Raw genomic sequence first — 18,484 nt, forward strand, 5'->3', positions numbered from 1 at the left:
AACCAATGGGCAAAGAACAAACCATTAGGTTAAAATGCACTGGCGCAGGTGTTTATGTAACACCTCTTAACCTGACTGCTCTCTGCCATATGGTTTTCTAAATGTGCCTGCACCAATTCACTGCATTAGCTTTTAGATTGAGTGGAAAATATGATTAGTATCAATTTGAGCAGCTTTGCAAGCGGGATTCACTTTTAGCTCGCAAACATGGCAAATTCAAAAAGAATATCAAACCCGTACTGAGGCATCACATCAGTTGCAAAGCTTCAAACTAAAACCCATGGGGAGGATGGTATTAAAGAGGAGTGATGTAATGGACAGAACTAAAAGCCCCACAAACTCTCCACAAGTCCCATCTCGCAGCGGCACAAAGGGAAGAGGAAACCTGAGGCTGACATTTAATTCCAGCGTTCAAAGTCCAAATGAAGACAACCAGCAGATGGAAAGCTAGCGAGTAAACAAACAAAGCTAGGTGCAATGCCAGGACTGGTGAAGTACCAGTGCAAAAGCAATCTGGCCTGAATAAGAAGAGCACACTCTTCGCTCCGAGGGTCTCAGAAGAGGTCTCAGGGGCTTTCCATTCTGGTTCGCTTCGAAACTGGCTTTTGATGATGGAGTTCATGTCCACTGGTTAGGAGTCACCTGAGACAATAAAGTTGATTTGTAGTTGGACAATTGACCAGAGAAGGTCATCAAATAAATGCGGCAGTGTTTCCCTGAAGCACATCTTCAGACTTGCAGAGGAAACAAAAGGTGTGACCTTGTCTGTCATCACGCTCACACTATTAGAGTCTTTAGAACATGGTGCGTGGTGGACAAAGAGATAAAGCAAGGCAAACTATTATGTATCGATCCAGGTATTCTCTGCCTTTATCACGATCCTACAGCATGACCCCAACATGCATTGTCTTTATCTCTTCACTATCACTTCTGAATGCTTTTTTATCATAAGATTAAAAAGAAATCGTTGAATTGTCTAGAATTCATATGAACAAAAAAAGATCTGTGACCATTACCAAAGTTCACAGTGTTGTCGAATGCAGTCTTTCAATGAAAAATGCGGAGAAAAAGGGCACTGATCTTTCTTCCTACATGAGCTAAGCCTGTAGCTACGTTTGTTCCTGCTCTCATAGGTAATTACTTAACTTCCTCCGGCTAAGACAGCCGTTGTTTTATCAGCATGGATTCTGGCAATCATTGGCCAGTTCTAATAACGTTCTCAAATGAAATTCAAGAAGCAATAGATTTTTATCCTCCTGTGAACAATTAGACTGGTCTTTGCTAAATCTATCATGATAGTTTACAGTTTGTGTCTAAATGTAATACTTACTTGCAGGTTTGTTATAAATGCGCCAGCCTGCGCTACTGCATTCTGGCTAAAAGAGACAATTTAAGAAAAAATCACTGAGCGCATGTTGCATATTAGAGCAGTCTTCAGTTCAAGCCCCAACTATTATGGACACCTGGGTTAAGAGTTTTATTTAGTACTGTACCTTTGGTTCTGATTACACGTCTCGGTTTCATTAGAAATGCATTTACGCTTCTACTGTTAATATCACATGGAAGTTTGCAGCCAGTACTTTTCCAGGATATGCTGAAACGGCATTAAGCTAAATGAATTTGACGTGTGGTATTAAATGAACACGCATCCGACATCAAACCTCATTTGGTGGTCACCTGAAAGAATGACACCAGACATGCAGGATCCAATACTTGATAAGCACTTCTGCTTGATAAGATACAGAAATAAATGCAGATCTAAAGGATTGCTTTCAGTCACCCAACATATTTTGTCTGTCAGAAAAATAAAAGGATTCCTGTGACATTTTTCTCAACGGTTTTGTCCCTGGATGCCTTTTTTATGCCAGAAAGAATTGGCAATTCTCGTTATAAAGTAAGGCAACACTGCAGTCTACTGCATATTACTTATACCTTGGTTTAAGGCGTACTTTTATTATAGTAAGTGATAAGTAACATAAAAAAGGCTTGTAAAAGGAACATTAAGAAAAGCTTATAAGCACGGCTGACACTATACTTCGTTGTAAATGGCTTTCCAGTACTGACTATGTAAATGTGGCTTCCATTTCTCCAAAGAAACCCAAATCTCTGTTGAAGGACATCCTGGCCAGTGTGCCCACAGGCTGGCAGAAACCCATTGCACTCGCTCAAGCACAATCAAATTGACAAGAAGGAAATGGCGACCCTCAGGGCAACAAAAGTGTCTCATTTCAAAGGATGTGTTGATCTCTGAGACAGGAGATCTTCTAATTGGATCCTCTAATCTTCTAATTAAGCAATAGCGATTGCCGTTGTGAGCGTGTGAGCAGACTGTAATGAAAGAGCTCTGCTCTTGGGCCTATGGGCAGATGGATGACAGATGTGTTATTACAAAGCCTGTCTGCATTTACCTGTGTCCCTCCAGCCCAGAAGCAGTCCTGTGCCTTTGTGAAAATGTAATTAAAAATCTCATTGACCCAATCTTTTCCTGTCACTTAAAAGAGAGGTTTGTGTATAATGTTTTATCCCACCCCAACCACCCAAAGGTATGCAGTGGTTTCTCATTGTAAATATGGATTTGAATGGATTTCACATTGATATATTTCATTGAAATGGGATGTCGTGTGTAGTCGAGGGGAATGGGTTTGCGTATAAAACAGTACGCCACTCTCTAAGTAGACTAGTTTATAGTTATTGCAGTCTGCAGCAATCTGTAGCTCCATTTAGCAATTTACCATTATTCAACAAAGACTGTAACATAAGGCAATCATTGTAGCAGGCAAGCAACATTAAATCTGGAGAACCTTTGGGTAGTCCTCATGGCACTACATCTGTCCAAATATGCCATGTGATCTGAATGCAAATGAAAACAACAACAGGCTCCCAACAGGACAGCATATTAAGGACGAGGGTCCCTATCTCACTTTTTCTTTGTTGTTCAGACAAATTGCCATAATTAGTGATTACATTACAGCATGGCCCATTGTCGACGACAAACCCTGACCAGATTCAATTCAATTTCTACTCAATTTCCTCCTATGAAATCTCTGGGGTTATTCTGAAAGGTTGCTGGTTAAACGTATTAAAAATGTAATTATATCAGAAATAAAGAAACTTGATGAGGCCTTTTTCCCCAAAAAATACAAACGCAAATCTAAACCAGAATGCATCCTTATCTGATTTTCAAAACCACAACTGCTTTATCTGGCAATTTAGGCACAGCGACAGCAGGCTAGCGGTCACAACAGCATTATGGGAAGGAACCCATTACTGAGCTGTGCTGCATCTCACACTTTCAAAGGGTCAGAACCTATCTTTCATGTCTCAGTAATGCAATCCTGCAGAGACGAAGAGAAAAACAATGGAGCCATAACTGACTTAGCTTCCTAGTTGCCCTTTTCTCTGTTCAATGTCTGTTCATCTTCTCCTTTATGCCGGCCACCCCTTTCTGCCTGGAACTCTATCATTACTGCCAGCCATGGTAACCCCCGCAGAGCCATATTTACAGTATGCAGGGGTGGACAGAACTGGGCCAGGGTGGGTGACAAGAGGCAGGACAGCAGAAAGAGGACAATCTAGACTAGCTGAACGGACATGGATAGGATAGGTGAGTATGTGTTTCTCGATAAACTGAATTTAAATGTAGTGCTGCTTTCCTCGTTTTGTACTTTTTCTTGTCTATGATTGCTGAGGTTGCTTCGTATCCGTTTCAGTCCAACATTAAGAAATCCTGAGAACACCACAAGGGACTGTTGTTGCCATGTGCTTTAAGATGGAAGGAAGGAAGTGCGTTTTGTCAGAGCTAATCCAGGATAAAATGTCCCTTCCAGGATCATACAAACTTAGCACAGGCAGAAAGAATTTCTCAGATGCTTTGTTCATTTCCCCAGAGTAGTGGTATCAGTAGCAATTTCTCCTAGCCGGTTGACAAGACACCAGTCGTCGTCTTCAGCATGGCCAATTGCCACAGAGAGCAGCCACTTTGACAGGCTGGGATTCAGTGCATGTTAAACAGTTACCGTCAACTGCCTTTTTAGCAGCACAGCAGAGGATGTGCTTCACGAATCCATAAGAAGCCTTACATCATAAACGATTAATAAAATGTAGACGACACTGCTAGCACGGGTCCTGAAAAAAATCATTCTTTTACTGTAATTCGGGCTGCTTTTCAGCTTGGGTGGGTCTAGTCACTATAGCAGGTCTAGCTCACAGTGGGTTAGCCAGTTCCTGGATAGCACAAATGAAAACCTTTGACTTTCTGAGTGGGTGGAAGCCTGAACAGGTGTCTCTCATATAGTCTTCACATCAGAAGCGAGTTGGCTCACACACGACTGAGCATAGGCTCCAAACAGAAAAGTTTTTTTCCCCCTTCCCAGCATGAGCTTTTTGACCAGGTATAGTAACTGTGACAGCAGGAAGGAGTCTATAGATGTCTTCAGCGTGGCGACTTTGATCTATTGTCAAGACTCTTAATTGACGGTCAAGGAAGGTTTAATTTCCAGATGAAATAGGAGAGGTGTCTTTTTTGTCTTTATTACAAGTCTTATTGCATACACGTTGCCAAAAAACCCCAGAAAGACAAGATAAAGTATGAGGAAGCATGGGAGAGGGGAGGAAGCAGTAATGAGGCTGGCCATCGGCGGCTTCTGCCCCAGTGCTTGAGAGCCTGCTTAAGCCTACAGACTCAAGATCATGAGATGGAGATTACTGTAGATTAAATTCCTGAACATATGGATAGAGCAATGCCTACTGGGAAATCAGCTTAGTCTCAGACCTGGGCTTGTCCTCCCTATCCAAATGCAACACTCCATCCACACCAGGCCTCATCGTTCTGCTGACCAGCCAGCACTGGTGAAGCAGAAAGCAGTTAGGGAGGCTTATGCGAAGTCGTCCCAGTCCAACCTCCCAGACTAATTAGTGCAACATATGTGCATCGCCTTTGAGGAGCCTTCAGGCAGTCCTATCTATCTCACCTAAATGCCACTCAGAAGACAACACCAACAAAAGCACTTCTGACAGCCGTATATAAACAGCTACCTTCATGAAAGGAGGTTCGAGGGAAAAAAAAACAGTATGAGAGAAAGAAGTTTGGACGGCTTGGAAAACTACTGAAGTTTCGAAGGTATGGAGGAAGTCTCCCCTTGATTGATGAAATCTGTGTCAGTAATGGCATCTGCATGTGATAATTCGAGGATATTAAAGGCGCAAACTCTTCTGCTTCACCTGATGCCGTCCAGCTGAGAGCAAAGTGGTCATTATCCCACTGCATTCTGCTATGGTCGCTCCCTGTGGTTCAGAGACTGGTCAATTATCTCCTCCACACACGCCGAGCCTGACAGGCATGTTGGCAGGTGTGTCCTTTCCATCATGTTCGCCTCTCAGATAGAGGATTAGAGTGCCGACTGGGCATCGGCATGCAACACCGTTTTGGTAACATTAAGCGCCTGCCCTCTCTCGGCCAGTGGACAGAGAAGAACAAAAAAGCAAATGCTAGTCTTGGAAGATGTTCTTGTCCTATGATTATACATAAACCTATCAAATTGAGCTTAGTGCATTAGAAGGCCTACTAGATGTTGATCTCTGCCTACCAACCTCACAACCTGAACTGCATACATTATTATCTCAGTGCTTTTGGGCTTCTTTCTCTCCTTTCAATTTTGCAGAAAAGATTATTTAATGCATCGAAATGTTTGTTAGAAGAAATGATGAAAATTCAAGTAGAAATTCCAGTTTGCAGTTGGTGATGTGTATGGACATATCTGACAAGCAAAATACCACAATTACCCACGTATGCAGTGTCATGTGGCATGATTTTCATCCCTCATTTTCAGCAAACCAACTGGAAAACCATGTGTGGCAGCAGAGCAGGACAGCTGGTCAATATTTCACCAGGAACAACAGCATATCAAAAGGGCAGCTTCTTGTAGGTTCATGTAACAGATAAAACAACTAATCACATTGTCCTGATCTTTGCATGTTCACTGTAAAGATCATACTGAGAACGCCAGCCCATAGATTCTCTCCACTATGTTCTTCTCACCTGTATCAACTAGTGACGGACATTTTAGAGAAAACACGACCAAAAAAATATTCTGACAATTTGTAATGTTTTTGTCAGAGGAAAAAAATGCATTTGCCTTAAATTTATGGCATTATACACGTGAAGTCAAGCTACTTTCCTGTTATCAACAGTATTATGTCCAGTTGATATGTCCACTGTGTGCTCCATGTTTGAAAAACATTCATATTAAAAATAGGCTTAGCTTTATACATATATATGAATTGTTGGAGTGGTTATGAAGGGAGATAGAGAAAGAAAACTCACTAAGCCCTTGCTTAATTTTGGCTTCGCATGTGGTACTCGCAGCTTTCTATTCATACGTTTCTAAAGCCCGCTATTCATTTTACAGGCTTTGTTTCGTTACAAGCGACTTCGGCATTCAGAAGACAAAATTTAAGACATTATTCATGAATTGGTATTATCAAAGTTGAAGCAGAAATTTGGTTAAAGTACGGGGAAAAAATGAAAATCATTTTCTCATCCAATATGAAAGAGAAACTCAGTTGAATGGAGAAGTAAGAAAGGAAGGGTTTTTTTCTTTTTCTTTTTTTTCTGTACCATTACTTTGCACTTGGCTAGAGTGTAGTCATTTCATATCTGGTCGAATCAGAAGCACCACACAGAGGCTCCTTTTACACCTGGCTTCTTCCTGATGCTCTGGATGTCACAGAGCGACTAGCTGAGACATGCCAGCTCTGTGTTTGCCAGGTCTGAATGTACGGTGAAGTATTAAACAGAAGAATGATGGAATAAAGAAGAATGGTGTTCAATCATCAGGTTTGAAAATGAGGAGGAGAAAAAAGAGCATGCTGGGATGGGGTGGAATAATATTGGGGAGAGAGAGAGAGAGAGAGAGAGAGAGAGAGAGAGAGAGACGTCTGTATGAGCAGGCTCTCGCAATCAGCATTCATCTGGGATCCCTTCATTCTAATAGAAGGAGAGAGATTGGAGAAAAGGTCCTCTCCATTTACTGCTCTGAAAACAGTGACAAGATAGTGATAAATCAGGCTGTGAGGGACAAGGCTGTGTGTGTGTGTGTGTGTGTGGCAGTAAATACTGTACATGCTGGTTCGGGTGAGAGAGGAGCGATTAATAGCAGGCACGAGTGTCAGGCTATAGAGCCAGTGGATGACAAGGACTGACACGCTGATAAGGATTTGATCTATCTGACCCACAGAGCCATGTTTCTTCTCACCTGCTGCGTGATTCATATTCCAGCCGCAGCTCCACTGAACGACACGCTCATCTAACAAGATGGGCATTTTTTTTCAACAAGGCCAAGCTCTCAAATATTGTAAACCCTTTTATATATCTCTCTCCTGACAATGGAAGAAAGGAGTAGCGAAACATGCAATACAGCCAAAATAGTCAAATGGGACTACTTTCTGTGGTAATGTGCTAGCTTTTTTTTTTTTTTGTTAAGGAATCCACCTCCAATCACCCCTCCCTCAACACACACACACACACACACACACACACACATCAGTTGAAAACCTCCCTTATTCCTTGAACAGCTTGTTGCTAGGCTACACCAGAGAGACTAAAAAAGACTGTTATCAGAGAAGAGAGAACTCTCCCCAACAGTGAAAGTAGCGCAGTCGAGAAAATAAGATGGTAAACAGGGTTTGTGCTTGGGCTACAAAAGAGAGGCGTGTGAAAATGGACACTGATGCGAGAGAGAGAGAGAGAGAGAGAGAGAGAAGATGCAAAAGAAAGATAGCACAGCTACAGTATGCATTTCACTGTCTGCTTAATAAAAACACAGGTCATCAACACCGCACATTAAAGGCTATACATTTATTCTATTTAATTACACTGTTAAAAAAATCTAGTAATAACTGATCAGTGGTGTCAAGTAATATACATGAAATATTGAGCAATATTCAGTTTGAGTGATTTCGTAGTTAGTTTATTATTATTTATTATCTATTAACTTATGAATGGTTTACTGAATTTATGGTTTATTCATTTAATGTCAGAAATCTCAGGAAAAATAAAAACATTTCTATAAATGACATGAGGGAGAAACATCGAGGGGAACCAGACTCAAACCCATCTTCTTTTAGGTCTAACCGGACAGTAGGATTTTTTACACTCTTAAAAATAAAGCTTCTTAAATGTCAGAGTGTGTGGTTCTATAAAGAACCTTTAAAATCCATGTACAAAGGTCGAGATAGTGGAAAAATGTTCTTCAGACTAAACAAGTGTCCTTTATGAGGCAGAGATAGAACAGGTTCTTTAATTAACCATTTACTGAAAGGTTCTTTCGGGGACAACACTTTTGGTTCTTGATTTTGATGTAAATCATTCCAGTATTGAAAAGTGTAGAAGAGTAAAGCTGCGTGTTACCATAAAGACATGTTATTGTTCCACGGTGCAGACATGCAGGGAAGCCATTCGTTGGGATTTCTTGGATGTTGTACATCACATTTATTTTTCTTTATATTTAAATTAATTAAAAAAAAGTACTAGTATTTACAGTGGCCGAGGAGAGACACAATAACTAATCCAACAACACAAGGACGATCCAGAGCGGAAAAGGTAGGTATAGTTTGTGAGCGGAGTTCTTCCCTCTGATTGGACGAGACATCTGTCACTCAGGATATACAGGAAGTAGGAAATTGTGTATCTCACTTTATTTCTTGTACATGTGTGGAGTTCTGCCTTCACTTTAAACCAGTTTTTTTTGATAGTGCAACTTTAAATCTTTTAAAGAAAATAACAAACATATATATTTATCTTTATAATAAAATGGAGTTCATTCAGCTCTACTGTGAGGAAGGACGTTCATATGGTCAGTGTGATGTTGGATATACTGATAGTGTATCATGGAGTAAAGATTAGTTTATCTCTAAAAACACACCTGAAGAACACAGGAATGTTGGGAAGAGCAAACTATTCCAGATTAAAGGAGGTAAGGAGCGCTATAAGAGCAGAGCTGTGTTCATACACACACCAATCCACTTTCTACTGCTGCAGATACTGCTGGACTTCCTGTAGATCCTGAGTGACCCATGTCTCATCCAATCAATTCAGTTTGCAAATTATACCTATCTTTTCCACTCTGTCTGAATCGTCCTTGTGTTTCCGGATTTGTTATTAAGTTTTTGGGATTTGTTTTTTGTGTTTTAAACCCTACGTATTGTTTACTTGAGTAAAACTACTCTTCAGCTCATTTGCATTGTATACAGTAATCATAAGCATCAATAAATATTTATTCATCAATAATAATCCAACGTATTAGTTAACTTAATGACTCATGTAGCATTATACAAATTAATTAATCTATTATACAATAAGATACATCTAGTTTGCTGATAAACAGTACTTATCTTACACAGTGTGATTATTGAGCTAAACCCCTGTAGAGACCTGTACCTAGAACTGACCCATCTTTGAACTAGCTCTCTTACTTTTTCTAGCATCTTTTGCTTTAGTTACTTTTTTATATCCGTAAACCTAATCAAGTCCTTCCTGCTTCCTGATGTTCTGAATCCTGACACGCTTCTAGTCCCGTGGCTCTTTTCACCCTCCGGACTCGCTCGATTCGTCCTGATGCTCTATTTCTGCTCAGAGCTTTCTGAAACTTGTGACTCGTTTTCTGCTGCTGTGGAAGGTCACACATAGATACCCTGAAGATTTGCACTTCCCTCAAACAGTTGCTCGAGTCTCACCCTTGCTTCAGCAGATAATCTCACCTGGATAGTGTTTGGTTTGTGCTGCTTTAATCATGGAGACTGCCCTGCACTCATGCCAAGGCTCTTATTCACAACCTGCTCGTATTGAACATCCTTTCAACACCGCTCAGTAGTGTTTGCCTTTACATTTACATTCAGATTTACATTTATGGTGTTTGGCAGATGCCCTTATTGAGAAGTGCTTTTAAATCAATAAATACATAATCATACTGATTCACTAGGAGTTTGAAATAGTCTATAAAAAGAGCTCGCTGGAATGTTGGTGATGTAAAACTTGTATACATTTTACGACTAAATCGATTCAAGTGCTGAAATCATACATGCATAAATGGTATTTCTGACCTAAACAAGGCTTTTATGCGATTACATTTGCAACTGGATGAAAGCGCATAACTTCCATGTTAAATACTAGCTCTTTCACATGAATTCTGATAACAGAAAGTGACTAAAGACTGTCTTTTCTCCTATTCACAGACCAGTACTGACCCGTGCTCCATTAGGAAATAGCTTAGTTACAGAGATACGGAAAAATCCTTCATCTTATTTTGTTTCACCTTCTTGTCTTTTGAGTCACTGGACAAGATTTGTTCTGTAGTTTCTGTTAATCCCCTAAAATATGCAATGGCACAAGAGTAAAGCTGCTCGCTGCCTGACATGGAAAATGTTAACAGTAAACTGTACGTGTCTCAATTAAAGCCAGACACTCGCTGCTCTGTTCAGCATCCATACATCCAGGTGTGAGCATGTTTACTCCTCAAATACCTTGCTCCTGCATTATAGATGTGTACAAGAATGAGTCTCACCTTCACATGGACCTCTTGTATTAGACTCGATCTTTTTATTTTCTCTTCAAATATTAAAAGGTGAATGCACATGAATGGAGAAATGCAGCTCATTGTATAAAATCAGATCAAATATTCAGAAGCAGAATATAACATCTCAGTGTGCGTGAGGTGTAGAGAAAGGTGCAACACAGAATTAACTGTGAACTAATTCAATAATTTGAGTCATTAAACAGAAAGATGACACGTTAGTGGAATATCTTTGCATAAGAATGCAATTATTTATACGCTGAAAGTCTTGATGACATGATTCTGGGATTATTACTGAAATATCAGAAAGCTTGCTAGTTATGCAAATGAAACGCTTCGTGTCATCGTGAGGTATGTTTCGCTTCACTTTGTCAACAAAATAAATCAAAGGAATCAGTTTAAAAAATAAAAATAAAAAACTGGAGAGCATGTCAACTGATGGGAAGTGATGCAGGCAGATTAGGGGAGTGTGACAGGAGCGGCGCGGCTTAGAGACTCATGCAGCCTAAAACGGAAGATACCTGGTTAGTACCCGGGTTAGACGACCAAAACCTGTAGGTGAGTGAAAGTCAAGCGCAAGAGACCGGGACAAAAGACGCGAGATGACGACAAGCACGAGACAGGCAGGACAAACAGATGGGGCAGACGGATACAGACAGATGGACGAGGTGGACAGTCACACGACATGGCATTTTCGTCATTTCAGTGCCGCGCTTGTCTCCAGCTGCCTGCAGAGGCAGGGGGCACTAAGCGGTGCTCGGAGATCAGCTGGCATGCAGTGCCAGGCATGCTGGGCTAGCAGAAGAAGGAGGGAGAGGTACCAACCGTGAGCAGCGGGTTCAGTGCTGGGCGCAGCGTCTGAGCACACGAAGAGAGGTGTGACAGGCGGTGGTGGGAGGAAGGGAACAGGAGAACGGCATGCAAAAACAGGAGAAATGGGAGAGGGGGGGACAGAAAACAAACGGAAAACAATAAGCAAAAGACATTTACACACAACTAAGACCTTGCAACAAGCCCAGGAAGGAAAAAAAACAAAAACAAAGAAAGCACACAGATTATCCAACAGGAATACAAATATAACATCATACATCAAAGGAAATAGAGCATCACCATCCAACAGGCAGCACAGTCACAACACACTCGTTTGTTTCTAGGAAAATGGGGCAGCACTTTTTTTATAGACTTTACAACTGAAAGGCTGATGGCGGTATATGAACTGCAAACTGTTGATCTTTATTTTTTTCAGAGAATCACGATCACGATGCAAAATTATCAGAGCATGACGCAACACCGTACAGCACTTTTCACTGGTTGCGGTTCGAAGGGGTTGATTTATTTTCTAACAGCAGCACTGGTTATTAGCGATGCTATAATGGCTTTAAATCACAGGTTTGTTTTATTATGATAGCAAACGTTATAGTAACAGCTAGTTCTGAAAGATTTTCTTTGTATATCAGATGCTTCACATAAACTCAGACAAATGATAAACAAAAATAAAGACTTTATTCAATTTTTTTTTTAAAGAAAATAAGAATATAGAATTATTAATATTGTGAAACTTTTATAATATTGTGAAACTTTGACATTTATTTATAATTTTTGGAAGAAGTCTCTGGTGTCAATTTATATTTTATTTTTTCAATTAAGTTTTATTTTATTAATCTTTTTAAATATAATTTAATTTAATTTAATTCAGTGTTATTTAATTGTAGTTATTTTTGCTGTGAGTCTTATGATGGAGAACTTTAAGCTTTGTGGCTTCTGTAAGTTCTAATGTGATAAAAGTGATAACAGGAACTTCTTTCATGAACTTTTCACAGATTCAAACATGTCATTCTTTACTGGAAAGTGTAACTGGTGCTAAATTGCTGGTTTAACAGGAATAAAAGACATGATGTAAAAGGAAAAGTAATAGGAAAAAATGTCTTGGAGTTAACAAGTTCTAACAAACTCTAACCTAATCTAATTCTAATCAAATTTTTTGAGATAAATGTTTTTGCCAGCTGCTTAACATTGGACAGGATTTCTCCTTCATTAGTTGCACTTTACAGGATACCTTGAAGGTGTGAATTGTTGAGTGCAGTCTGTTGTTATGTAGGATTTAATAAGAACTTCAGCAGTCCTGCTGCAACTGAAACACTCATATTAACCCACAAACACTAGACTATATGGTATTAAATGTCTATGATGCAGATATGAGGTTTTAAGTCGTTGCCAGTTCCTTGTTATTGACAGACTTGTTTCAGGAGATGCTACAGGCAGTAAAAGTGAAGTATATGATCGAGGAAATGGTGATCGAAATACCTCCTGTTTCTAGACACTATCCGACATGTTGCTATCAAACTGTTCTTCTTGAATATGTCATTAATGAGCCAAGATTAAATGTTATCAAAGGCCAGAGATTTTTTTTTGCATGTTAGTTATTTTTAAGCAATGTTCATCAGTTTTAGTCATTAATAGTACAACTCTCCCTTTTAGCTTACATCTAAGCCTTGCTTTTTCCCCCTGCCATGTGTTAATGATCTACTCTGAAATGTAGAGGCATGTGCGAGGAGCTAGAGCCCTCATTGCATTGCATTACCTTAGGGCACAGAACACTTCAAACACACCAGGAAAGCTTCTCTGCAATGCAGAGGTGCTTGTTATGGGCTGGAAAAAAACATTAGGGATGTCAGTCGTTGTCTGAACATCAGACATTTTGGCCTTGAAGCATAACCTAACGCTCCCTGCTCACTCTCCATTAAGATTAAGTTGAACGTGTTGATGGACGCAGGGTCAATTTACCTCTTTCCTCCGTGTTTACCCGAGCTGGTCAAAGTATGGAGGTGTGGTGGAGGCTTAGCATCTGAAGCGCAGCACAACAGGGAAGATGAGAGAGAGCGGTGAAATGTCTGCATGCTGAGATGAGAAGGAGCGAACCTGTAGCAGGTGCCGTTTTAAGGAAGTCAACTGCTTTCCAATCAAAGCAGCATGCAACACGACATAGCCTGGGTCAATGAGCGGGAAAAAACTCGGTAATGAAATGTGGGGCTGAATTGAGGGCTATTATTACAATATGTTTTTAAAAAAAGCATTGTTTATCGTCCATTTTAAGGCTCAGAGTGCAAATTTTTTACGCCTGGCAAGTGTAAATTTATTACAGAGTCATTTAGTCACATTCAGAAATCTTCTAATGCTAGACATATGAAAAAAAAGATTAGCTAACTTAACCGCATTTCTGAGGGGATCATGAAGTCTCATCAATAAATGTTAATAATCTAGCCAGGTGGCTAACGGGAGCTAACCTCACGGGATTTGGGAGTTCTTGTCATATTAATAAATGTTCTAAATCTCCACAGCTATGTTAATAAAATAACTATCCTGACAAGATTTCTGTAAAAATTTATAAACTTCATAATTTTCATGCTACAGCTAGCTACAGCTTGCTAATTTGAGCTACTAACAGGTTTTTCAGATACTATTATAGATGTTCATATCTGCCACTTCTGTTGTTAGCTAGCTAGCCTATATAAGTAAATCTAGCATCATTTCAGAGGATTTGAACATTTGAACTGTTAGCTGGTTAACGTGATTTGTTAACCAGCTAAATATTAATAACCACCATATTAATCAATGTTTATCATTTCCTTTCACTGCTAAGGCTAGTTAGCTGGCTATTATGAACTAATTTGTTGATATTCCTGAAAGGATTTTAAACTCATCTTCATAAATGTTTCAGATGTCAGTGGTAGTGTGAGCTGAAATGTGCTAGGCTGATATATTCATCCCTGCTCATTTTCACTTCTAAATACAGCTAGTGGGCTAACATGAGGTAGTTTTAACAGGATTTCTGAGGAGAATTTCTCCATCAGATTCATTAATCTTCATAATATTCACTTCTATATGCAGCTAGCTGGCTAACATTAGGTTATTTCAGAGGATTTAGGGAAGGATTTAAAAAATGTATTCATAAATGTACATAATGGTAATAATTGTCAGTGCTTTTGCAGGCTAGTGGGATATCTGAGCACACCTAACCTCTCAGATTGCAATCAGAAAACTACATTAAAGGACCACTCTGTTTTCTCGGAAACATTTGAAGGACATAACTTCAAGTTAATTCATGCCCGTCTGTCACATTCTGGTATGCAGGGAATGTTCTTTAGAAACTGTAAAAGTATAGTACAGAAGCTGAACCAGTATTATCTCTTCTAATTCCGTCAGCTTTCATATGAACTTGATGTAAAGTCTTCACTAGAAGCCGAGAACTACTGGGTCGAGAGCACCTCTGCCATGTCCGAAAGCAGAGTAGTTATCAAAGACGAACAGCTGGAGCCTGCGAACGCATGCTCGGTTCACTCCGGGCGAGCGGTTCGAGCTCCGCATCGTGAGATAAAGCATGCGCATCTGAACAGGGACGGTGATCAAAGTAACGAATAATATCTTTAGGTTATTATTTGACATTGAGAAGGAACGAGAAAGATTCCCGCCCTCTTATGCATTCTGAGATTTCCATCAAAAAAGATGGGTTTGAGAAGACAGACCCAGAACAGATAGTTAAAGTGGAGAAGGTGGAAGGAGGGAGGGAGGGTGTGATTACTCACCGCTCCTGTGGGACAGGAGGAATACAGGAGCTTCTCCAAAATAAGTAGTGCAATCCGCTGCTTGTCCTCCAACCCTCAATCATAGGAGGCTTCCCTGGGAGCCTGCTAACCCTGTTACAGTTGAAGGCTGCGGGGCAGGAGCGTATCAATGCGTCAGCCGAACAGCAGCGGCTATCCTGCCTCGGCACAGCCCTTTGTCTCGGCTCGGATCACCTGAGGCGCTGTCCTTGCTGACATCAGCAGCTGATATCAGCAGACATGACAGCGGACACATAGCACCGTGGCTAATTGCAACAATGTATTTACACCAGGGACCGCAACTGAACATGCGCCTGCAGCACAGGGGAAGGACACGTGCTGAAAATCAGCAAAATTTGCCACTATGGGCATGACATTATAATTGTTAATTGTATAGTCACAAAGGTCTGAGGGATGACCGAATTAGAACGGAAGATGACGTGCATGAGAGGAAATCTGGTCAATTTTATCTTTATTCAAATTTTCGAGTCCTGGATTGTGGCTGTCTTTTTTATACCATTTAGAAAAAGGGGGCAGGGTTAATTAACTTCGTTAAATGCGTAGCTAACGCTTCGGGCCAAAAAAAAAAAGTTTAAGGAAACCGAAAAAGAAAAAACCTGTCTATTTCATATCTATTGCACTTCAACACTGAATTGGTTTTCTTCAGGAATCTTCACAATTATATGATTACAGGTCTAGGAACCTTTCAAAAAACATTGTATTCAAACTACATGCTTAAGCCGGCTCGGGAAAGCGGGCTCAGTTAGCAAGGGGAAAATGCAAAGGTGTACGAACACCACAATATATGTAAGAAAAATTGTACTAAGGCTATAATTTTGAGGCTCTCTTGAAAATTGTAGCAGTCACCAAATGAGAGGAAGGGAAATGAACAGGAAGAAAACAAACCGAAATGAGCACAGAGCACTTAAGTTATTATAGTCTTCAACTTTATACCAAGTTTGTGGAAGCTGAAAATGTGCAGAAGCGAAAGGAGTTCAAACAACAAAAAAGCTGCCTATGTGGTCAAAACTGAGAATAGGAGGAGACTGTATAAAGAGAGAAAAAAACGAAGCCTCCAACAAAAGTGTGCGTCAATACCCTCAAGCTTCATGCCGGGTTTGAGGGCTCTGGCTTTGAAGTAGTCAAAGTAGGAGAATTTTGTCAAAAGGATGGAAAAAAACAAGCAGAAATGGAGTATAATTTAGAAGAGGCTGTTAGAGTTAGAATTAGAAAAGTCTGATTCTGCCTAACAGGTTGTTGATCGGAAGGTCGAGGTTCAAGCCCCAGCATGGCCAAGCGGCCACCTTTAGCAGCCCTGCTGTCTGCTCCAGGGGCACTCTGTATCATAGCTGCCCCCATAGCCGCCCCTGCGCTCTGACCCCAACTTCCAAAGCTGGGATATGTGAATAATGCTGTAATAATAATAAAGCCTTCAGTGAGACTAGCAGACGTAGCCTTCGGAGCAGATTTAAATCAGTAGACTGAATAAAACAATATACGATATACAATATACAATACATTAACGTCCAGCCCTATCCAGGTCCGATATCAATTATAAAAGGTTCCAAAAGTGGACCGCATGGAAAGCTCATGTCACCACGGCGAACACACAACCACATATACACCAACCCAAATCCTGATATAAAGAGTTAACGCACGTCAGCACGTCTCTGAGGAAAATTAGCTAAAGATAAGATTAGCTGCTGTTTCCTGTGAAATACTTGTGGTTAAAAATGCTGACGGACTTTAATGATGAAAATGTGTCTGTAAGTAAAACTATCTTTTAAAAACTGCTGTACATTAGACTTTAGTCGCCTGTGCACTCGAGTCCTTATTAACCATTTGCTTAGTCAGCTAATTTCTACTGCTAATTAGTTAGCGTGTTTAGCTCTTTGCCTGTCAAACATCCAGTTAGCTTAGCATAATGATCACACTTGCCTGCTGTTAAACCTATATTGTTCTGGGATGTATTTCTGCTTATTTATTTTTTTTACATTTTCCATATATGTTCTTAATAAATGTTTATTTATTAAAAAAAAAAAGAGTTAACGCACACCTGTCAGCCAATCAGGAAGGAGGAGCGTTTCTCATCACATTGGTATAACGTAGCGTACACAGTTCAGCTACTGAGTGCAGACAAGTTTAGGTTTGACCTCGTCTAGAAAACTTGTAACTGTACACACAGTGATCACTACTAGCGAATAGGGCTGGATGGCGGTGTGGTTGATGCGCAGATGGAAAAATCAGGCTGTTTGTGTGTCTATGTGTGTTTACTCAGCCCGTGATGCCTGGCAGCTTCACACTTGGGGTGCTGATTACCAGCAGGCCTCCTTTATGATCCCCATCTCCGCTTGGCCATCATAGCTTGCAATCATGGCTCCCATAACAATACAGCTCTATATAAAAAAGACTTATCGGAAGCATTTCTGTGTTTGCATGAGCGCAATAAATGCTAAGTGCAATAAATTCCAGAGGATGGTCTTCTCTGTGTGCCGTGTATCACGGCACTGCAGTCGTTGTTTTCCCGCTGGTAATGCAATTGACCTTTAGCAAATTAGCCTTTTCTTTGCCAACGAGCCATCCTTCTCTGTCCGCGCTGTACTCCGCAGCAGAAATCAAACAGCGAGAGAAATGGACTTCTATCTTGCAAGTGCTTGTACAGGGCAATTCATTTGTTCAACTTCAAAATCAGTTTAGCAGATGGTGTTTATGCCATTTAAATCCCACACCCATTTTCATGTTTTATTTATTTATTTATTTTTCCAGCTGAAGGCTGAAATGAATTGTTCGCCAACTCCGCTTATGGTTTTTCATCAATTAAAAAAAAACAGTGGCATTTAATTCAACTGCATTTTATTAATGAGGGAGAGCAATTCTTTAATGACATTTCTGTTGTGTGTTTTAGTGTAGCCATTGTTTCGGTCGCTATTGTTTTCTTCAATAAACTCTAGTCATCCGGCAAATTGCTTTTTCTACGAGTAGGTTTAGGAATACACTTGTCATTTTTCCTGACAGCACAATTGCCAAGGTCATCAGTCAGCCACTGTACTTGTGTCTGTGAGATGAACGGGGATGAATGAGCACCTCTGTGTCTGGGCGTGTCACCCTTTTCATAGTGGCTCTGAACTAGAAATTAAGGGGTGATGATAATAACAAAAAAAAAAAATCTGCAGATGGAAAAAAAGAAAAAACGCAAAAGGGCTATGATAAATGTGACGAGTGAAATTTGCAAAAGCTTTCTGAAATTAAAAAAAAAGAAAAAAGAAAGAGAAGAACTCACGGAAAATCAATAAACATCCATTTCTGAGCTGTGTT

General features: G+C 40.2%; 1 protein-coding gene across 11 annotated transcripts in view; it reads right to left on the reverse strand.

The window, feature by feature from the left end:
- cadm1a (cell adhesion molecule 1a) overlaps nt 1-18,484 on the reverse strand; it is a 312,964-nt gene that overhangs the window by 8,960 nt on the left and 285,520 nt on the right. For 7 of the 11 annotated variants that reach the window (XM_058414921.1, XM_058414928.1, XM_058414927.1 and 4 more), the window contains one exon: nt 11,394-11,426. The exons of the other annotated variants lie outside the window; for them this stretch is intronic. In XM_058414921.1, the coding sequence (XP_058270904.1) occupies nt 11,394-11,426 (33 nt within the window). The remainder of the gene's footprint in view (nt 1-11,393; nt 11,427-18,484) is intronic. 11 annotated transcript variants of the gene reach the window in all.

Source organism: Hemibagrus wyckioides, linkage group LG18, assembly GCF_019097595.1.
Source record: "Hemibagrus wyckioides isolate EC202008001 linkage group LG18, SWU_Hwy_1.0, whole genome shotgun sequence".
NCBI classification, from domain to species: domain Eukaryota; kingdom Metazoa; phylum Chordata; class Actinopteri; order Siluriformes; family Bagridae; genus Hemibagrus; species Hemibagrus wyckioides.